At 54.1% G+C, this 18,582-nt stretch overlaps 1 protein-coding gene across 1 annotated transcript; it reads left to right on the top strand.

Annotated features, from left to right (window-relative positions):
* The first annotated feature begins 1,223 nt into the window (after window positions 1–1,223).
* On the top strand, window positions 1,224–11,112 carry SYT2 (synaptotagmin 2). Its single transcript, XM_008685130.2, has 8 exons — window positions 1,224–1,401; window positions 2,594–2,760; window positions 4,119–4,238; window positions 4,696–4,863; window positions 5,231–5,398; window positions 6,761–6,878; window positions 7,836–7,969; window positions 9,909–11,112. The coding sequence occupies exons 1-8, from the start codon at window positions 1,224–1,226 to the stop codon at window positions 10,113–10,115; spliced, it is 1,260 nt and encodes a 419-aa protein (XP_008683352.1). The 3' UTR covers window positions 10,116–11,112.
* Window positions 11,113–18,582: the final 7,470 nt, after the last annotated feature.

The following is an 18,582-nucleotide window of genomic DNA, read 5'->3' as shown; positions in this document are numbered from 1 at the left end:
AAGGTTGGGGGTGTGTGGGTGGCTCAGTTGGTTGAGCATCTGACTCTTGATTTCCGCTCAGGTCACGATCTCAGGGTCCTGGGATCGAGCCCCACGTCAGGCTCTGCATTTAGCAGGGAGTCGGCTTCCCTCTCTCTGCTCCTTCCCCTGCTTGTGTGTGCACGCGCTCCGTCTCTTTCTCTCCAAAATAAATAAATACATCTTTTTAAAAAAGAGAGAGAAAGGGCTTATGATAAAATCTTTTGTTAAAAAAAGCAGGATGCCGAATTACATGCAGTATGGTCTCAACATGTAAAACACACTCTGAAAAACCGTTACAAAATCCTCCAAAAAGTGAACCTGAGTTATGTCTCGATGGTAAAATTATGGGCAGCTTCTCTTTCAATCTCTTGCCCTCCCTTTTCTAGAGATGTTGATGTAGATTGAGGGCAGGAATGATAACAGCAGGAACGATAACAAGACAACAGATAACGAGGTCGCGGAAGAAGTTAAGGAGGAGACAGGCTCAAGAAGGAGTCTTCAATAGCAGAAGCTTGCCTCTTTCCTAGAGTTCTGTGGTTGGATTTAAATGAGATAGAAGAAAGCGATTAGGTTTACAGGTTTTTTTTTTTTAAGATTTTTTATTTATTTATTTGACAGAGATAGAGACAGCCAGTGAGAGAGGGAACACAAGCAGGGGGAGTGTGAGAGGAAGAAGCAGGCTCACAGTGGAGGAGCCTGACGTGGGGCTCGATCTCGTAACGCCGGGATCACGCCCTGAGCCGAAGGCAGACGCTTAACCGCTGTGCCACCCAGGCGCCCCAGGTTTACAGGTTTTGGAGTCAGACTGACTGGTTCACACATCAGTTTCAGAACTTGCCAGCTAAGTGACCTTGGAAAAACTGCCTGACCTCTCTGAACTTCCATTTCCGCATCTGTTAAAAGGGAATAATAATCACACATTAGGCTATTGTTTAGATTAAATGAGGTCATGCATGGAATGTACTTTGCATAGTGCCTGACTCATATATGTCCTAACTTGATGATGACTATTACTGTTGTTGTTTCACCACAGTTGTTAATATTATGGGAAGTATCTTTGAATTATAAAGGAATTATTATTAATAGTCTATAGCTTTTGAAAGAATTTTCCTGGTCCTTTGGGTAGAGCTTTCTGCACTCAGACCTCCGGGATGTTCATCTGCTCCCATCTCCTCTCATCTGCAGCGATCCCCTCTGCCACCATGAGGAACATCTTCAAGAGGAACCAGGAGCCCATTGCGGCTCCTGCCACCACCACCGCCACAATATCAACGGGACTCTTAGACAACTCTACCGAGAGCGGGAGTGCTGGGGAGAGTAAGGAAGACATGTTGACCAAAGCGAAGGATAAATTCTTCAATGAGTTCCAGAAGATCCCCTGTGAGTGTCCCAGGTGGCTGAGAGGGCGGGGTGAGGCTAGGGTTAGTGAAAGGCCTTGTGGGCAGGGCAGGGTGGGGAAGAGTGGGGAGCACCACTGGGAAGTGTTTGGCCGCATGTTTGGATTCCAGGATGGGTTATTTGGGGAGTCCCTTCAGGAATGGGGGAGAGTGTGGTCCGACACTAATAAAGGGAAGAAAGGGGTTTATGTGCTCCAGTTTCCCAGGGGGGGAAAAGTTCTTACAACTTAGAAAATTGTCAAATGTTGATACCAAAGGAAGATGAAAAATCATGAAACCGAAGTCATTATTGAAGTTTTCTAGTCATATTTTGTTTCGTTTTTGTTTTTGTTTTTTAAAGATTTTATTTATTTAGTCAACAGAGATAGAGACAGCCAGCAAGAGAGGGAACACAAGCAGGGGGAATGGGAGAGAAAGAAGCAGGCTCCCAGCGGAGGAGCCTGATGTGGGGCTCGATCCCATAACTCCGGGATCACGCCCTGAGCTGAAGGCAGATGCTTAACCGCTGTGTCACCCAGGCGCCCCTCTAGTCATATTTTGAAACGACTTTAGTTTGGAAGACAGAAAATACCTCCTGTCATCCTCCCATTGCTTTCTGAATTCTTGGCCAAGGTTGTAGAGGCGTCACCAGAGATTAAGGGGAGCAGCACCCACCAGTGGGAGATGGTGCTTCAGGACCACGGAGAGCAGCCCAGGTCCCATACCCAAACGTTCAAGAGTTCTGCAAAGCTGAGCCTTCTAGGTCCTTAAGGAGCTTGGTCTGCTGGCTCTGGGTCGTCCCTGTCAAGACCGGGTGTAGGGAATGGGTTGAAGGGGCTCTTCCTATACCTGGGTCAGAGAAGGACATCTCATTCTTTCCAATATAAGCCATAGATCAAACGAGTGAAAACTCAACAGAGCCTAACTTATGTTCTATCTTGTATACACCTGGCTGCTATCTCTCAGTTCGGGGGCTATATCCACAAGGGCTGTAGACTAAGGAGAGAGCAAGACATTAATGAAAAGACATGCAAGAAGATGCGCAACTTATACGTCAATCACTCATGAGTGTGTAGTTTAAAAAGGTGGAGTGTGGGCGTGGGAGTTCATAGTCTCCACCATTTTAGCCAATGCTGTGGGGCCAGGGGACCTGAGGCAGAGCACTGCTGACTTCGGGGTCCTCTCTGTGTGGGCAGTACCACCCTGGGCACTGATCGCCATTGCTGTGGTCGCTGGCCTCCTGCTCCTCACCTGCTGCTTCTGCATCTGCAAGAAATGCTGCTGTAAGAAGAAGAAGAACAAGAAGGAGAAAGGCAAAGGCATGAAGAACGCCATGAACATGAAGGACATGAAAGGCGGTCAGGTAGGACGATCCAGGGGTGGGAGGAACGGAGAGGAGCCCAGCCCAGCTGAAAGGTGAAGCAGGGTCTTCTGGGCTCCACAGCTAAAGCAGTTCCCCTTCTTAGAACTCCACACGTCCTCCCTTGCCTATTGGCTACATCTCCAGTGAAATGTTGTCTACCCATCAGCTGGTGGGAAGGGGGGACTTATTCACGTGTTAGCACGGACTCATCCTTGAAAAGACAGAGGAAGAGAACAATATATTGACCCCCAAAAAGGCTATGGGACAAAACACTGGAAAGAGAAACACCAACCCACCAGGAAACCACCACTGGAGTGACCTTGTGTTTTCCTGCCTTTAGGACAAAAATCTCACTGGAGGCATCTACTTGGGATGGGTAGGGGATCGAATGAGGTAAAAGAATGGTCCCAAGGCACCCAGACAGGGCCAATTGGAATCCATCTCTCTGATCACATAATAATTTGGTTTATTTACCCCTGTTTTTGGGGGTTGATTGGCCTGGAAAGGTACTTTGGTAAACCCTAGTTTCTTCTTTTAAGTTTACAAAGGCCCCTGTGTGCTTCACTTTTACCCACATTCGTTCATTTGTTTCGGGAGTGACTAGGAGAAATCTCTTGCTCAGGAAATCAATACGGAGGATGGAAGGCAGGGCCTGATCTCAAGAAGAAGTCAGCCAGAGATTAAAGCCTTCGAGTGCTTGTGTGTGCATGTCTATACATGCCTGTATGTGTGTGAATGTGTGTGTGTGTGTGTGTGTGTGTGCTCCAAAGAAGCCTGCAGTATGAAGTCGGGGTAGGAGGAAAGACTCCAGGAATGATCTGGGTGTAGCCCAGCCTGGTCTCACCAGGTTCCTGGGACTTCAGGCGCTGGTCTGAGATGTAGGATTTCTTCTTACGTCATTTTTTTCCTTATCTTCTCACCTCTGTGGACTCTCCGTACTCCTGAATGCCCGAACCGTGCTCCTGGTAAGTCTTGCCCAGGGTGGGTGGGGCCTGAGCTGGGGCAGTACTGGGGAGGGGCTAACAAGGGAAGCGCCTCTCCGGTACCTCAAGACACTCTAGAGCGTTGGCACGGTGCCTGGCCGCATAGGACTGTCTTGCAGGGAGAGAGCCTCACCCAAACCAGAGCCACGTCTTCAGGACACAGGCTGGGGCTCCGGGTGGGGGGGGGGCTGCCTGGGGGCTCTGAGTGGCTGTGCAGAGCAAGTCCCCAGGACAGTGCCACATTCCTATTCCTCGCCCCCACACTCAGCTTCAAGTGAGGGTCTGCACAGAGGGGCTGGCTTTCCGATGGCCCTGCACCGGCCAGGCTCCGTTCTCTCCTCTTAAGCCGATCCTCCTCTTGCCCAGCCCCCACAGGATGATGACGATGCAGAGACCGGCCTGACTGAGGGAGAAGGTGAAGGAGAGGAAGAGAAAGAGCCAGAGAATTTGGGCAAACTGCAGTTTTCCCTGGATTATGATTTTCAGGCCAACCAGGTATGAGGGCTGGGCTGGGGGGTGAACGGAGGACGGGGCAGAGGGCTGGGATTTGGGTGGGAGGGGGATAGAAACGGCTCCACACTCCACCTCAGCCCATAGGCATTGCTCCTTTCCATGGAGTGGGGTGGGCTGGAAACCACAGGCAAGTACCCTGAGACATTGACTCTGCCTTGGCCACCAGCCTGCTCTAGAGAAGGTTCCCTGGTTCAGATGGGCCCTGCTGTAAGCTTGCCCGCCAGCCTTGGGCAAATCAGTTGCCCTCTTAGCTTCCATTTCCACTGATGCCATGCCAAATTCCTGACGGGGAGATGAAGACCGGTCTTCGTCTCTAGCACCAGCCTGTTCCCACCTCCTCCCGCCCCCAGCTGGGAGGGGTTGGTGCATGCTGGGTCTGGAGCCGGGTCTGGTGTTGGAGCAGTCCTGAGACTCAGGGCCCCCCTCGTTCTCTCCTCAGCTTACCGTCGGCGTTCTGCAGGCTGCTGAATTGCCTGCCCTGGACATGGGAGGCACCTCAGACCCTTATGTCAAAGTCTTCCTTCTTCCAGACAAGAAGAAGAAATACGAGACCAAAGTCCATCGGAAGACACTGAACCCTGCTTTCAATGAAACTTTCACCTTCAAGGTGATGTGGGCGGGAAGGATAATGCCAGTTCCCTCCCCGATCCCAATTCCACTTGAGTTTTGCAGGCCTTTCCCTGGTCCTTAGTCCAGGCTAAGACTCCGGAATGAGCTCAGGCTAGAACAATGGCAGGTTGGACTGTGGGCATGTGTGTGAGGTCACTACTCAGGCTCCTGTAGGACTGGGACATCCCCCTCCCCTCACACACTCAGCTCTTCGCAGAGCCCGAGGTTGTCTCTCTGTGTCTGCAGACTCAGGGGAGTCCTGTGGGTTAGCGGGAACAGAGCTCAGACCCAGGGTCCTGCCCACAGCAGCCCCTGGAGGTGCGTGGGTTGTTTGACCCCTCTCTGACCCTGCTTGTGCCCTGTAGGTGCCATACCAGGAGCTAGGAGGCAAAACCCTGGTGATGGCCATCTACGACTTTGACCGCTTCTCCAAACACGACATCATTGGAGAGGTAAAGGTGCCTATGAACACCGTGGACCTTGGCCAGCCCATCGAGGAGTGGAGAGACCTGCAGGGCGGGGAGAAGGAGGAGGTGAGAGGGGAGACCGGGTGGAAGATGAATGTGGCTGCCCACCTGGGTTACCACCTAGTGGCATGACAGGGAGAGGGTGGGCTTTAGAGTTAGGTGAGCCGGGTTAGGGTCCCAGCTCCACACCCCCAGCTGTGTGTGGCCCTGGGCAGGTCGCTTAATCTGTTTAGACCTGGGTTCTCTCCTGTAGTCTGTTTTTGCAGGTGAGATTACCTACCTCTATAATGCACCTGGCACCCAGTAGGCATTTGGCATCTAGTAGGTACTCAAGTAAAGGAGAACACCATCATTATTTTACTCCTAATGTTCTGCTGTCACTTAGGACCAGTGATTCATGACTTCGTGCCTCAGTTTACCCACAGGGAAAGCCCACATTTATTTTAAAGGCTTCTCAGCATGGGGGCTTGTCCTCCCAGCAACTGCTACAGCGTTCAATCACTTACCAAACACTTATTGAGCACCTACTGTGTGCCAAATACTCCATTTTAGCCACTGCTCCTTCCAAGCATCGGTCCTTTGTCTTGGTCAAGCCCCTGCTGTGGCCCCGCACAGTCCCAGGTGGTGATGGAGGAGGGGAGAAGAGACACTTAAGACACCATTCCTTGCCTTGGGGCTCTCACGCGGTGTGAAAGCAGGGCCAGCACACCTAAGCTGGGATATGGGTGAGGTGGTCGGAATCGGCCCGAGTGGCCTGGTCTCTGAGAAGCTCGACTCTGGCATGATGTTGGCAGAGCTCTTAGGAACCAGCAGCCCTGGGTTCTCATTCTGACCCCAGTGCTAAAGTGTTGTGGACTTTGTGGAACTCTCACTGGTCACAAAGAACCCTCGACTTGTTTATGTGAAGGTGTTGTGGTGACAGTAACCTAAGAAAAGGGACGCAAAGTGCTTTGAAGACCACGGGTCACTCTGCAAGTGGAATGGTTGACCGGGAGCTACCTTGGGGGCGGGAGGAATCAGGGAGGAAGGCTTCTGAGACGCTTAGTTTCCCAGTGTCCTTGGAAATGAACCCTTTCCAGTGGACCACGCCCACTCCTTCCCACCTCCCCCAGGCCTGGGGTAGGAGCCTGGCCATACCCTGCATCTGTCTAGATGCAGCCAGTTATCACCCGCACACTCCTGCTCGCAGCCTGTGCTTTGCTCCATGCCCTCCTGAGGCCATGGCTCCTGCAGCGCCACTCTCAGGGGCTCTGTTGAACTGCAGCAGGAGGCCCTGAGACCTTCTCAAACGTCACAGATGTGGGGATTGGGGACCCAGAGAGCTGGGGAGGCACCACTGTCTTGCTCGTCTCGGCAAGGAAGAGTGAACTGTGCTAGAAGCGGTGGGATGGCTGAAATGACCCTGATCCTGCTCTTCCCCCTGGACAGCCAGAGAAGCTGGGTGACATCTGCACCTCCCTGCGCTACGTGCCCACGGCCGGGAAGCTCACTGTCTGCATCCTGGAGGCCAAGAACCTGAAGAAGATGGACGTAGGTGGCCTTTCAGGTACATGCAGGGCTTCTGGCTGCCATTGGGTGGCACCAGCGAGCCAGTCACTGCCCAGAGCCCTCCAGTCACTGCCCAGAGCCCTCCGTTCACACACCCGTTAGAGGAGCACTTTCCTGCCCTGGGACACAGAGGGTATCTCTGAGCAGCCGTGGGTCCTGAGGGCAGGACCGTGGAGCAGGAGACGCCCGGCTTTCCCTCCTTTGCCCAAGGGTGCCCTGCCGCCACTCTGAGCTGCCAGACAGTGTGGGCCATGGAGGAAAGATCAGAGAAGCTTCATCTCTCAGTTGAGTTAGTGGCTTCTCCCAGGGAAGTGTAGGAAGGGGATGGGGTGCAGCCCAGAGCTTGCTTCTCTGTCGTGTCACCAACCATCTGGGACCCTCCTCCAGGAGAGGCGCTGCTGGAGGGGACTGGGGTGGGGAGCGCTCAGAGTGGGGCTGGCGCACAGCACTGGGTCTGCTGGGACAGGGAGCACGCTGCCCCTGCCGCACCTTCCTGGGAGTCAGGCCTGTGGGCGGGCTCCACCGGGCAGGTCCATCGGCTAACCCCAGCTCTGCCACTGACCGCCGTGTGGCCGGGGGCACGTCATTTCCCTTCTGTGGGCCTCAGTTTCTCATCTGCAAGGTCTGAAGGATTGTGCTGAATCAGGGATGGCCTTTAGCACTGCTCTGTCCCCTGCCTAGGACAGATAGCACCAAGGGACCCCCTTACTCCTTCTGGAAGAGGCCTTCCTTAGTCCCGCATGCAATGCTCCAGGCCCGCAGTGGTCCTCGAGGTGCAGCCCGCTTGCTGCCCCTGAACTAGACGCTGACTCCATTTCTTTTGGACTCGGCAGCCCGTGCCTCAGGCCCTGCTGGGTGCCTGGCCTTGGTCGGTGGGCGCTCTGGGAGGTGAGCGCGTTTGCTGGGAGCGTGGGGGCTGAGGCAGCCGCTCCGGGCTGGGGCTCTCCCTGTGCAGATCCCTACGTGAAGATCCACCTGATGCAGAATGGCAAGAGGCTCAAGAAGAAGAAGACGACGGTGAAGAAGAAGACCCTGAACCCCTACTTCAACGAGTCCTTCAGCTTTGAGATCCCCTTCGAGCAGATTCAGGTGCTCGGGCGTTCGGGGACGGGGGCACAAGCGGCTGGGGCGGCACGCGTGCCCTCGTGGGGCTGCAGGGAACTCACACAAAGGCCCCCAGCCACCTCGCTCGGTGGGGGGAGGGCTCCGGCTCTCACGGTGCCATCCTGGGGCCTCCTGCCCGGGGCCCCTTCTAGAGCGTTCCGCTTTTCTGAGATGAACACGAGCTATTCGAAACAGTTCTACGAGTCATTCCTTTAGGACCGGGGGGCCCACGAGTGTGCGGTGGGCCGGTGAGGTTGGAGCTGCCGAGGAGGTGGGGGCAGCCTCCTCGTCTCCCTGCTCTTCCTGGTCCAGCCACTTCCCACCTTGGTCATTCTTCCCCCACTTCTGCTGCTGCGTAGGCCTGCCCCCAGCTACCCCTCCGCCCCTCTTCCTNTCTCCTCTTTCCCTCCATCCTTTCCTTCTCTACTCTCTCCTTCCTTCCTCCTACCAGCAATCTCTGTAAGTGTTGGAGGTGACACCTGTTTTTCACCACGAAGGGCCACGAGTGGGCTCTGAAAATGGCACGAGTTGAACATTGCATAGTGCTGGATCGTCTTGGAGTCTTGATCTCTCCCTCTTTGGAGTAAACTGCCCCCTCTTCTCTTCCTCCCCCCCAACCCCCTCCCCCGCCCACCCTAGGGCTGGGAGGCAGGGGTGCCAAGGGAATCGTCAGAGCTGACGCCATCATCTCTGGAGAATTCTTCAAGGGGACAAGGGGCAGCTCAGTGATAATGGACCCCAAGAGGAGTCCTCCTTGTAGAAAACTTAAGATTGATACGAAGTGTGCTGGCCCAGGTGTTTCAAATTCGATATGCCTAACACCAGTGTAATGATCTTCCCCGCACCCCTCCCAGCCAAACCCGCTTTGTCTGCTTCGTCTGCCTTCTGTTTTCAAGTGAGAGACCTGGGCATCATCTCAGACCCCCTGCCCTTTTCTCTCCTTTCTCATTTATCCAACATACTTTGCTGAGTGTTGCCTAAGTGCCAGGAATTTGCGAGGTGCTGGAGAAACCCATGTGTAGAAGACACGGTCCTTGCTGTCAAGGACCTCACAGTCGGGAGGGCAGCAGTAACGGGCCACTGAAACACAGGGAGATGACGGCTTCACAGAGCACGGTGAACAACACAGCTGAGGCTTCCAGAGCAAGTTGGGTCCTAAAAGGATGAGCCTGAATTGGGGTGGGGGGCAGGCCAGCGAAAGGTGCAGATTGTCCCCTCGGCCAGTCTGACTGACCACCAAGTCTTCTTGATTCTCTTCCCTCAACACCTCTCCAGTCTGGCCCCTACTTCCATTCCCACCGCCCCGCCTTGGTTCAGGCCTTCACGACCCACCCCCCAGACCCCGCCACGGCCCCCCAGCCAGTCCCAGTCCCCCTCTGGTGAATCTCCCAACTCAATGCCAGGGTTCTCTTCCTTCCTGGGATCCTCCTCTCTCTACCTAGAGAAGCCCTCAGCCCTCACCTCCCAGTTTCTGTGTCACCTCCTCTGTGAAGCCTTTCCTGACTGACCAGAGGAGGACTGTCACCTCATCTGAGTTCCCATAGTACCTTTTGCTTCCGTCTCTAGCTTCAACTTTATCACTTCAGGTTGTAAGTTTATGAGTACATGTCTGCTGCTTTCGTTAGAGATGATGTTCACCTTTTCCCTTTTCCTCAGCGCCCCGCACCCCCAGGCCCTCAGCAACAGCCGGAGCACGGCACATGCTCCGTAAGTGCCTGTTGGTAGAAACAAAGGCTGTTTCCAGAAGGTGCAGCCTTGGCCTCCGTGTAAGTTCGGTCTTCGCTGGAGCCAGAGAGGGAAGCCGGGTGCCCTGGGAGGCCTCTCCTTGCCGAGCATTTGGAGTAGAGGATGGAGGAGGAGAAGTTTGGTCACAGGATCGCTTGTTTTCACCTGCCAACGCCCTCCCTCCTTTGTTTCCCCGCAGAAAGTCCAGGTGGTGGTCACCGTGCTGGACTATGACAAGCTGGGCAAGAACGAAGCCATCGGCAAGATCTTTGTGGGCAGCAACGCCACGGGCACGGAGCTGCGGCACTGGTCCGACATGCTGGCCAACCCCCGGAGGCCCATCGCGCAGTGGCACTCGCTCAAGCCTGAGGAGGAGGTGGACGCACTTCTGGGCAAGAACAAGTAGGCAGCAGCGGCCGGGACCCCGCGCCGTGACAGACACTGACAAGATCCAGAGCTATCAATACCTCAGTTATGCGACCTTAGAGGTTTTCTTTCTCATTTGTTTGTGGTTGTGTCCTTGTTTTTCCTTCCTTTATCTCTTTTTAAAGACCAACTTCCCAATAATGGCTGTGTGAGGAGAGTCCCCTAACAGGTGAAAGAGAAGACTGGCTCTTTTCATCGTCCCAGGAGCTGTCCTTGGTGCATGCCCTGTCACGTTTCCCTCTCCCTTCTTCAAAGCTTCACTGAAGCCTCACCCTGAGTGAGGCCCTCTTCCGGCAGAAAGTCGCAGCACTTCCTGTTTTTTGAGTGTTCTGGACCAACAAAATGGCAGCACATCCTGTTTCCTGACAGGAAAGGCAACACAGTGGCCTATGATGTGTGTGTGTGTGTGTGTGTGTGTCTGTCTGTCTGTGCACGTGCGTGTGTGTGTGTGTGTGTGAGCATCTCTCTGCAATCCTGGAATGAGCCATGGACAGTGAAGTCGTGTGGAAAAAGAAGGTTCTTCAGGGACCCTGAAGTGAAGAGACGTCCACCGTCCAAGTGGGAGATCTTCTGTCAGCTCATGGAGAGGGCTCAGAATCCTGGTCAGATGCCAGAAGCTCCCATACTCCTTGTGGGTGGCTATTTGGGAGGCAAGATGTTGAGACTGGATTTGTCCGGAACTAGGACCAAACCCCCGATGCCATCATAGACTTCCTCCTGTCAGGCATGGTTTCCCCACAAGCGTGGTTTCTGGGACATTCCTGGACATGAACTATTCACTACATTGGTCAGGCTCTAACAGGGACCATCACTCCTGGGAACTCACTGTTGTTGACAGTTAACGTCAAACTATGAAGAAACAAGACCCATTACCTAGAAAGACCAAATGAAACTCCTGGATCTTCTTCACTCCCCTCCAGTGGGAAACACAGATGCTTTCTCCCTTTCCAGAATATAAGCTATGCGGTTCATTTGCATTGATTCCCCATCATGCTTTTGCTTCTGTTTTCTCTTTTAATCTAAGTGGAGCAACGCTATCTGAAGACTGTTATCTGTACAGAGCCAGAGAACTCTAAAAGGAAGGTTTAAATATTCTTAGTTCCCCTGAAGTCCAGGTAAGAAGGGGGAGGATGGTGGACAGATGGCAGAGATTTCCCAGACGAGATAGGTGGGAGTGCTGAGATTCCCCCCAGCTTCCACTCCTCTGCCTTCCATGCCAGACAGCTTATGGGTAGCTCGCGTGGCCCAGGGAGACATGTGGGGAGGCCCCATCCTACCCTTCCTTAGGGAGGCTTCTCTCTATGAATGCCGAGAAGCAAGATATCCATTCCAAATGGTTGGTGGAGGACACCTGCTGGGGTTTCTACCCCACGCTCAGTTGTGTTCCATTCCCTCTTCACTTTGTGTCCCTAGCTTTGATAAAAAGCCATATATATGTTAGTCAAGTTTGCACTGAGCCTCCTTCCAAACATTCAGCCTGGGCAAGAGAGTTAGGCCTCACATGGCCTGAGGCCAGCACCACTTCCTTCACCCCTTCCTCCCATCCTTGCCTCCCTTCCTTCAGCCTCTCTCTTCCATCCATGAAGCCCTGAGGCCCTTGCCATTTTTCCTCCACAGAATACACATAGCTTCCTCAGAAGCTTGGGGATCTCTCTCCCAGCAAAAATGGCAGCACTTCCTGTCGTGCCCCATCTGGGCCACCTCAGTGTCCTGTAGATACCTAAGACAGATGGACAGTGTTAGAGAAAATCAGGCTTTGAGGATCTGCATGAAGAAGGTGCAGATTGTCTTTTTATTTTGTTAAAAGAAAGATGGGTTTTTTGTTTCTGCTGTGCCACGTGTTTTTGGTTAGAGTAGAGGATGAAGGAACATCTCCTCCAGACACAGACTGGGAAGTGGGGCTCAGCCTTGTTCATCTCTCAGAGACCCTTCTCCTTCTTGCTAGTGGCCCTTGGTACGGGGGAGATTGTATTTTACTGGACCCTGTGTGAGTGTGGGTGTACTTCATGATGACAAGGTAGGACTCTGACAAGGACTGTGAGCTTTGGTCCTTGGGACCAGAGTTGTGGTCATGGTAGAGAGTTGTAGGACAATAGGGTGCCTTCGGAATCTGGCTGACTGCAGAGTAGGATGTCCTGGTATAGACATCAGAAGTCACTGGACTCTTCTTCCATCCCCAGAGCTGTGGGATTTTGGTGCTTTCTCAGGGTCTCTCTCCCCACCATATCCCACCATCCTTGTTCAGAGGACCTCCCTGTCCATCTCATCTTCCTTACTGTCACTCTTTTGCCCTTTCCTGATGTACTTTCTACCACCTGGGATTCTTCTCTGCCCAGGAGCCTCATTCAGCCCTTCCAGAGCCCAAGATTTGCCACTCTCCTGATGGGGAGGAAAGGAAATGGTGGGCACTTCTGGTGGTTTGGGTGTCCATGTGCCAGAAGACAGGGGCTGGATGTTTTCACTCTGGGCCCATCTCGAGCGAGCAGCCTTGGGGGGGGGCAGGTTGCTGAGAGACTAAGTGTTGGCACAGGTGTAGAGCCGGGGGGAGACCTGAGTGGTCAACAGTTCCTCCCTCCCACCCACTTAAGTCCTGGCTGGTCCTCGGATGGGCACTTGGCCCAGACGAGCCATCCCAGTGAAGGCATCTATTCAGGTCCACGAGCTAGGCAGGTGAACAAACTTATGCTTGTAGGTTTCTACACCTGAGGGGTGATGTTACCCGAAGCACGGAGCATCATTCTGAACCCGCACTGCCGTGCAAGTTTATTTCTGGGGAGGTTAGGATGCTGGGATGTAGGCCCTAAGTAGGACAGAGTTAGGGTCTGGCTAGTGAGGGGTTCTGGAGGCCTCTGTGGCTGTGTGTTCTCACTCCCAAAGTCTACTGCAGACAGGAAAATAGTATAGAAGTGATTTTTTCCAAAGGGACTGAGACCATAAAGACCCAAGCCCAGTCCTACCCAGAACTGGGGTGAGGCCAGAAAGCTCAGTCCTCTCCTATCTCCTGGCATAATCATTCCAGAAGGGAAACTAACTCTGCCAGAGCCATGGGCAGATTTTTGGACTTGGGAAGTGGAAGCAGAGGCCTGGGGGAAGCAGGGTGGGGAACACTCGGGCAGCCCCAGACACTGAGTGAGCCCGTGCTTGGCATGACCGAGAAGTGCCTTTGCAGGGATCCCTCCGCTGGAGGATGGGACAGCAGGGATTAGAGTATAGTCTCAGATCCTGATCTTTTTTTCTTCCCAGGAAACCATACATAGCTGGGTTTCTACAGAATCAGTTTGGGATGATTTTGCTGGCCCAGGGCTCCAGTGAGAGAGAAGAGAGAGGTTGCAGCAGTCCTCCTGTGGGTAAAACCAGCTCCCTGATTAACCTGCCTCCGTGCAGTGGGGTGGTAGTGGGCGAGTGGAGAGTTTGAGAAACCTCCCCTGGGGCTGGGAGTGAGAGATTCCACGTTCCTTTAATGTATGCTAATTCTTGGTCTCACCCGACCATATACAGAGAGGCTGTCCTTTGTCCATGCAAAGGTAGGAAGAGATTGAGCCAGGACCTGCCCTCCCACCCCACACTCTGTTCCTCCTCCCCTCTCCCTTCCCACCTGAGGCTGTTTGGGGGCCCTTTCTCAGAGCCCTTGCGTGGCAGACAGGGATGAGTCCCAAGGCCTGGTCTTGGTGGCCCAGAGCCCCACCACATGGTTGTCAGATTTGGCAAATAAAAATACAAGATACCCAGTTCGATTTGCATGTCGGATAAACAATAAATAATTTTAAAGTCTAAGTACGTCTTAGGCAACATTTGGGACATACGATACAAAAAGTGATTTATTGTTTATCTGAGATTCAAATTTAACTGGCCATCCTGTGTTTTACCTGGCACCCCTATTCTATGACCACTCTCCCCTCTCCTCCTCAGTCCCAGGGGCCAGAGACTGGTCACCAAGGATCTTACTTAACCTGCTTTTCGAGCTGCAATATTGAGAAGGGGACACTGTGACTTGAAGACACATGAATATACTTTATTTTCTAAGTGACAACAAAACAAGAACCTTCTGAAGCCATTTGAGCCTCATGCCCCCCTCCACGTGCATTTAGTTATATATAAAAGAAGATAGTGGTCTATAAGCATATGAACCGAGTCTTGTTTACTCAACATGCATGTCTCTGACTTTCTGTAAATAGCCGCATGGCCATGCTGAGAGTCCCCCTAACCCCTGACCTCGACCCCACTTTACACACCTCGGTGAGGCAGCCCCTTCGATTTTATGTCACGTAAAGTCTTTGTCCCCAATCCCTGCCCTGTCTTACTCCTTCGGGAATCCCCCAGTGGGAGCCAAGGGCTGGGGCATCGGTTTCCGGTTCTGGCACCAGCCCCGCCATCGGGGAGGAGGGAGGGCCAGGGGCGCCCCGAAGGCCCAAAGGCCCGTTTGCTCCGCTCCACCTGCTGCCCGTCTGTCTGCAGAGCTGGCCCTCAGTGTCCCATGCGCTGTGTCCAGCCCGGTGTCTGCTGTCCCGTGTACGTGTGCGGTGTGCCCCTTCCTCCCACTGTATGAATTAACTGAAAAGCCATAAAGGGGGCCTCCTGCCGGAGACTGCCCTGGGTTCCTCCCAGGAGCCCCCCGTGTCCCTCTGACTGGCTCCCCACAGAACACTTGTGAAGGGCTCACCTGTTGTCACCCCTCCCGCTCTCTCAGCCGCGTGTCATGAGCACGGATGGCGTCCAGGGGTTCTGGCCGAGTCCCAGGAGGCGTCCCGGCTGGCCCTGCCCGAGCTGGCTCCCTCCACCTGGATTTGACAGTCCAACTCCATCTCCATCCTGCGTGTGGACGGGGCAGTGGTGGGGACGCCGTGGTTTTGGGTGTCTTCTCAAAGGGCACCGAGGAGGCAACCAGGATTTTCAGGAGCAGCTAGTCAGCGGCTCAGGTTTCCATCACCATCCGGGCTTGACGGAACCAGCCCTGCTTGTGTGACACTGTGGGGTCAGGGGCTACGGGTGGCGATGGAGGAGGGCCTCTTGGGGGTCCACTGGAGAACGCAGTGGTGGGGCTCTTCCCGCCGTGCTCCCTCCTGCTGGCTGACAGCGCCCAAGAGTGGGTGGCCTGAGGCCTGCAGACCCTCCCGTCAGCTCCCCAGAAGCACCCTGTGGTGAGAACGGGGCGGGGTGGGGAGCTGGGGGCTGCAGGGCCCACGTCACTGCGCTGTACCAGGACGGGCACGTAGCTCCCAGCCTGCAGCCCCTGTCTCCAGGGGCACCGACGAGGGCAGACAACTCATGGGAATAATGCCAGGAGGCCTCAGGCCTGGTGACCGGTAAGCATGAGGAAGAAGAGAGACAAGAACGTGAGGAGGACAAGGCCGAAGGCGGCGGGGTGGGCTCTGCCCTTCACAAACCATGACTTGTGAGCGCGCAGAAGCCCCAGGGCCCTCCGTGCTGGGGACCCCCTCTGGGTAGGCTGGGATCCGGAGCTCGGAGGGGCGGAGGGAAGATGTGTCTAGCCTCCCGCTAGCGCTCTCTGGGGCCCTCCTGCTCTCCGCACCCACAGCAGACAGCGGTGCAGGCAGGAGCTGAGGGCGTCTGGCCTGGTGACGTGGCAGAACCGAGTGCATGGGGTCGGGGGTCTCTCCATCCAGCCATCAGGCCTCGAGGAGGACCCTCTTCAAGGAAGCTTGACTGTTCTGCCCTGACTCCCCCCATCTAAGGACTTGATTGGCTGCTTTCTGAAATCCCCGGGATCTGAGAACTTCAAAACCAGGGGGGCAGACCCTAGCCTGCCTCAGGTCAGCCCTGGAATGCATCGGCCCCACCAGAAACCCTGCCTTTGTCTTCACAGGGGCACATGTGTAGCCCCGACCCCCACTCCTTGCTCCCCACCTCCTCTGCTTGGCAATGCTCTCCACACCCCCCTTATGTGGACTCTGTTGTTCTTGTCTGATCTCTTGTCAAATTGTTATTTTGTAATGAGCTGCGTCTCCTTATTAAAGAAATGAGCTGAAAGAAACCTGGGGGTGGGGGGTGTCTCTAGTGGTTGCCCGGCTGCGGGGAGGGGGCAGGGAGGGGGCAGGGAGGGGCTGCCTCCTGAGGGTCTGCATGGTGGGCGGGAGTGGGGCGAGGGCTCTGAGAATCTGGCCTCAAGGCCAGCGCCTTCCTTCAGGGAAGTAGTACAAGGGGCCCGAGGCCTGTTCTCTCCTTGGGGATGCAGTCTGGATGGGTGGTGGGGGGCACACATATCCTCATGACAGCTTTCTGGGGTCAGGGCAGTGGTGCTGGGGGACATGGTCTGGGAGGCTGGGGGGGAACAGCCACCTTCTGAGCGCTAAGACATGGAAACTGGGCCTGGGGAACGGAGGTTTGAAAAGTGAGAATTTCTACGAAGTCCTCAATTGCCCCATTGTAAAGAACTTTAAACGTCTTTGATTTCTGAGGCAAAGATGTTGTTAGGGGCCAAGGAGGAAGCTTTAGAATTTTAAGGAAAAAGAAAGGGCAGCAACTGCCCCTGTTGAGAGAAAAGACGGAGAACTGAAACAGAAGCATTTATGTGGGGTCTTAGAATTGCACTTCAGGGTACCCCGCTTCGGTAGCAACCCAATTGTGTCCCTTGAAGAGCAAAAGCCAGAGGTTTTTATCAGCCAACTGTGGAAGTATTAGGAAATGTACACAAGTTGTTTTCCCAAAATTATGATTGGAAGATACAATTACATTTTACAATTGGTTTTCCGAGTACCGTTGGTTACTAGGAAAATCTCGTTTGCAGTGTCCAGTTGTTACCGAGACTGTGGATGCAGCAGGCCTGTGTTCAGTCCTGTGCCTCTGCCTAGTTCAATAGTTCAGTTCCTGTTATTAAACACAGGATGAGGTTTCAGTCCCAAGATGGAGTCTCTTATGTTCAGAGGTTTTACACGGGTTCACACCCCCAAGAACTGGAAAGGGTGAGGCTCCTTCCTCAGTTCCCTCTCCCACCCGGGGACCTGTCTCCTCGCCTCGAAGACGGTCCGGACCTTCGTGAGCTTAGTCCAGGCTGAGATTCTAGCCGTGTTAAACGGCGGCTGGGTGGGAGCAGGGCCTCTGGGCCCAGGCTTGGGCTTGCCTGTGAGGTCCAGACACAGACGGCGGCGAAGGCACGGCAGCTCTGGGCTTGCGGCTTTAGTTGCCGGGCAGGGTAGGCTGGGCGGCCTGGTGCGGCCTGGTGAGGCCGGAGGCTGCTCAACCCAGGGGCTGGGGATTTGTCCCCGGGTAGGGGGGGGGGCTCCTGGCTGAGAACGTGACCTCTCCGCTGTGGGCTCTTCCCTTTGCAGAGGGCTGGACCACGTGGCCGCCAGGGGGTACTCGGACTCCAAACACACACCTCCCCAGGTCGAGTGGGAGGTACAGAAAAAGAAAGGACGTTCGCAGTTTAGAAGCCCCTCACATCACACATGCTGCTTTGCCTCTGTTTCGGGCCCTGGGACGGGTCTGAACTCTTCAACCATGACGTCATGTGTGTTTGTTCTGTTGCTGCTTGGGCTACAAGCAGCTGGGTGACGGCAAGGGAAAAGAATCTTTCCTCCCCGTGCTTGCGCCAAGTCAGTGACCAGGGATTTCCGCTTGGCAGAGAACACAGGGCTGAGCAGAGCCGGAGGCAGGGCTTGCTGTTTGGAGAAACCCGAACCCTGGATAAGCACGGTCAGACCTGGCCACCCACCTGCAAATCCTGCCGGCGGGGGCCGAGCAGCCTCCCCCCTGCACACGACTTCTTTGTTGGGAGTTCGGATTTAACCCCCAATAACCCCCACATTAGCTACCTTTGTAGTCGGAAGCTACTGAGTGGATTCGGGTCTCCTGGATCACACAGTGAAGACCATTAGGTATATAGCAGAGGGCTAAGGGGGAATGCCGGGCGCCGGCCAGGAGCCCAAGAACGCTGCCGCCTCGCCAGCCCCCTTCTGCCCGTGTGCGAGAGCACGTCCGTGTCCATCCAGACCGGCTCCACGCCTCTGTCACTGAGCCTTGCTTTCCTTAGAGATCACCACATTCCTAGTCACCCAACACTGGGAATCTTGATTTCTTCGTATGGTTCTTTTGAACCTACAATCTAGGCTTTTCCTTGGTCTGACTCCAGAGATCCTGCTCTCAGGGACAGTGATTCACTCGTGGCTGTTCCTGGGACAGAGGCCGGAGGGTGAGGCCCCCACTGGTAAAACTGGAATGGCCTGCTCCAGATGGGACATTCTATAAACCCCATTTCCTAAACTGTGGAGACACAGTCACAAAGTTAAAACACGGTTTTATTTACTCATTTATAAATATGGTTGTGTTTACAGGCATCATATAGATGTGAATATTATTATTCCCAAACTTTCAAACACAGAATACTTCATAATACTATATAATAACAACCAGTAAAACAAAATCATTCATCTCAGGGTTGAAAGGCCACTCAAAATTGCATAAAAATACATTCAATTCACAAAGCGACT

This window comes from Ursus maritimus, unplaced genomic scaffold (genome assembly GCF_017311325.1).
Source record: "Ursus maritimus isolate PB19 unplaced genomic scaffold, ASM1731132v1 scaffold_2, whole genome shotgun sequence".
In the NCBI taxonomy this organism is placed as follows: Eukaryota; Metazoa; Chordata; class Mammalia; order Carnivora; family Ursidae; genus Ursus; species Ursus maritimus.
Note: the sequence above shows the minus strand (reverse complement) of the source record. Positions and strands in the feature narration are given on the sequence as shown.

Excerpts from the sequence above, each read along its gene's own strand:
- SYT2 (XM_008685130.2), top strand. The coding sequence starts at position 1,224 with ATGAGGAACATCTTCAAGAGGAACCAGGAGCCCATTGCGGCTCCTGCC. Across the intron at positions 1,402-2,593 it reads TGAGTTCCAGAAGATCCCCT|TACCACCCTGGGCACTGATC; the intron begins GTGAGTGTCCCA and ends CTGTGTGGGCAG. Across the intron at positions 2,761-4,118 it reads AGGACATGAAAGGCGGTCAG|GATGATGACGATGCAGAGAC; the intron begins GTAGGACGATCC and ends CAGCCCCCACAG.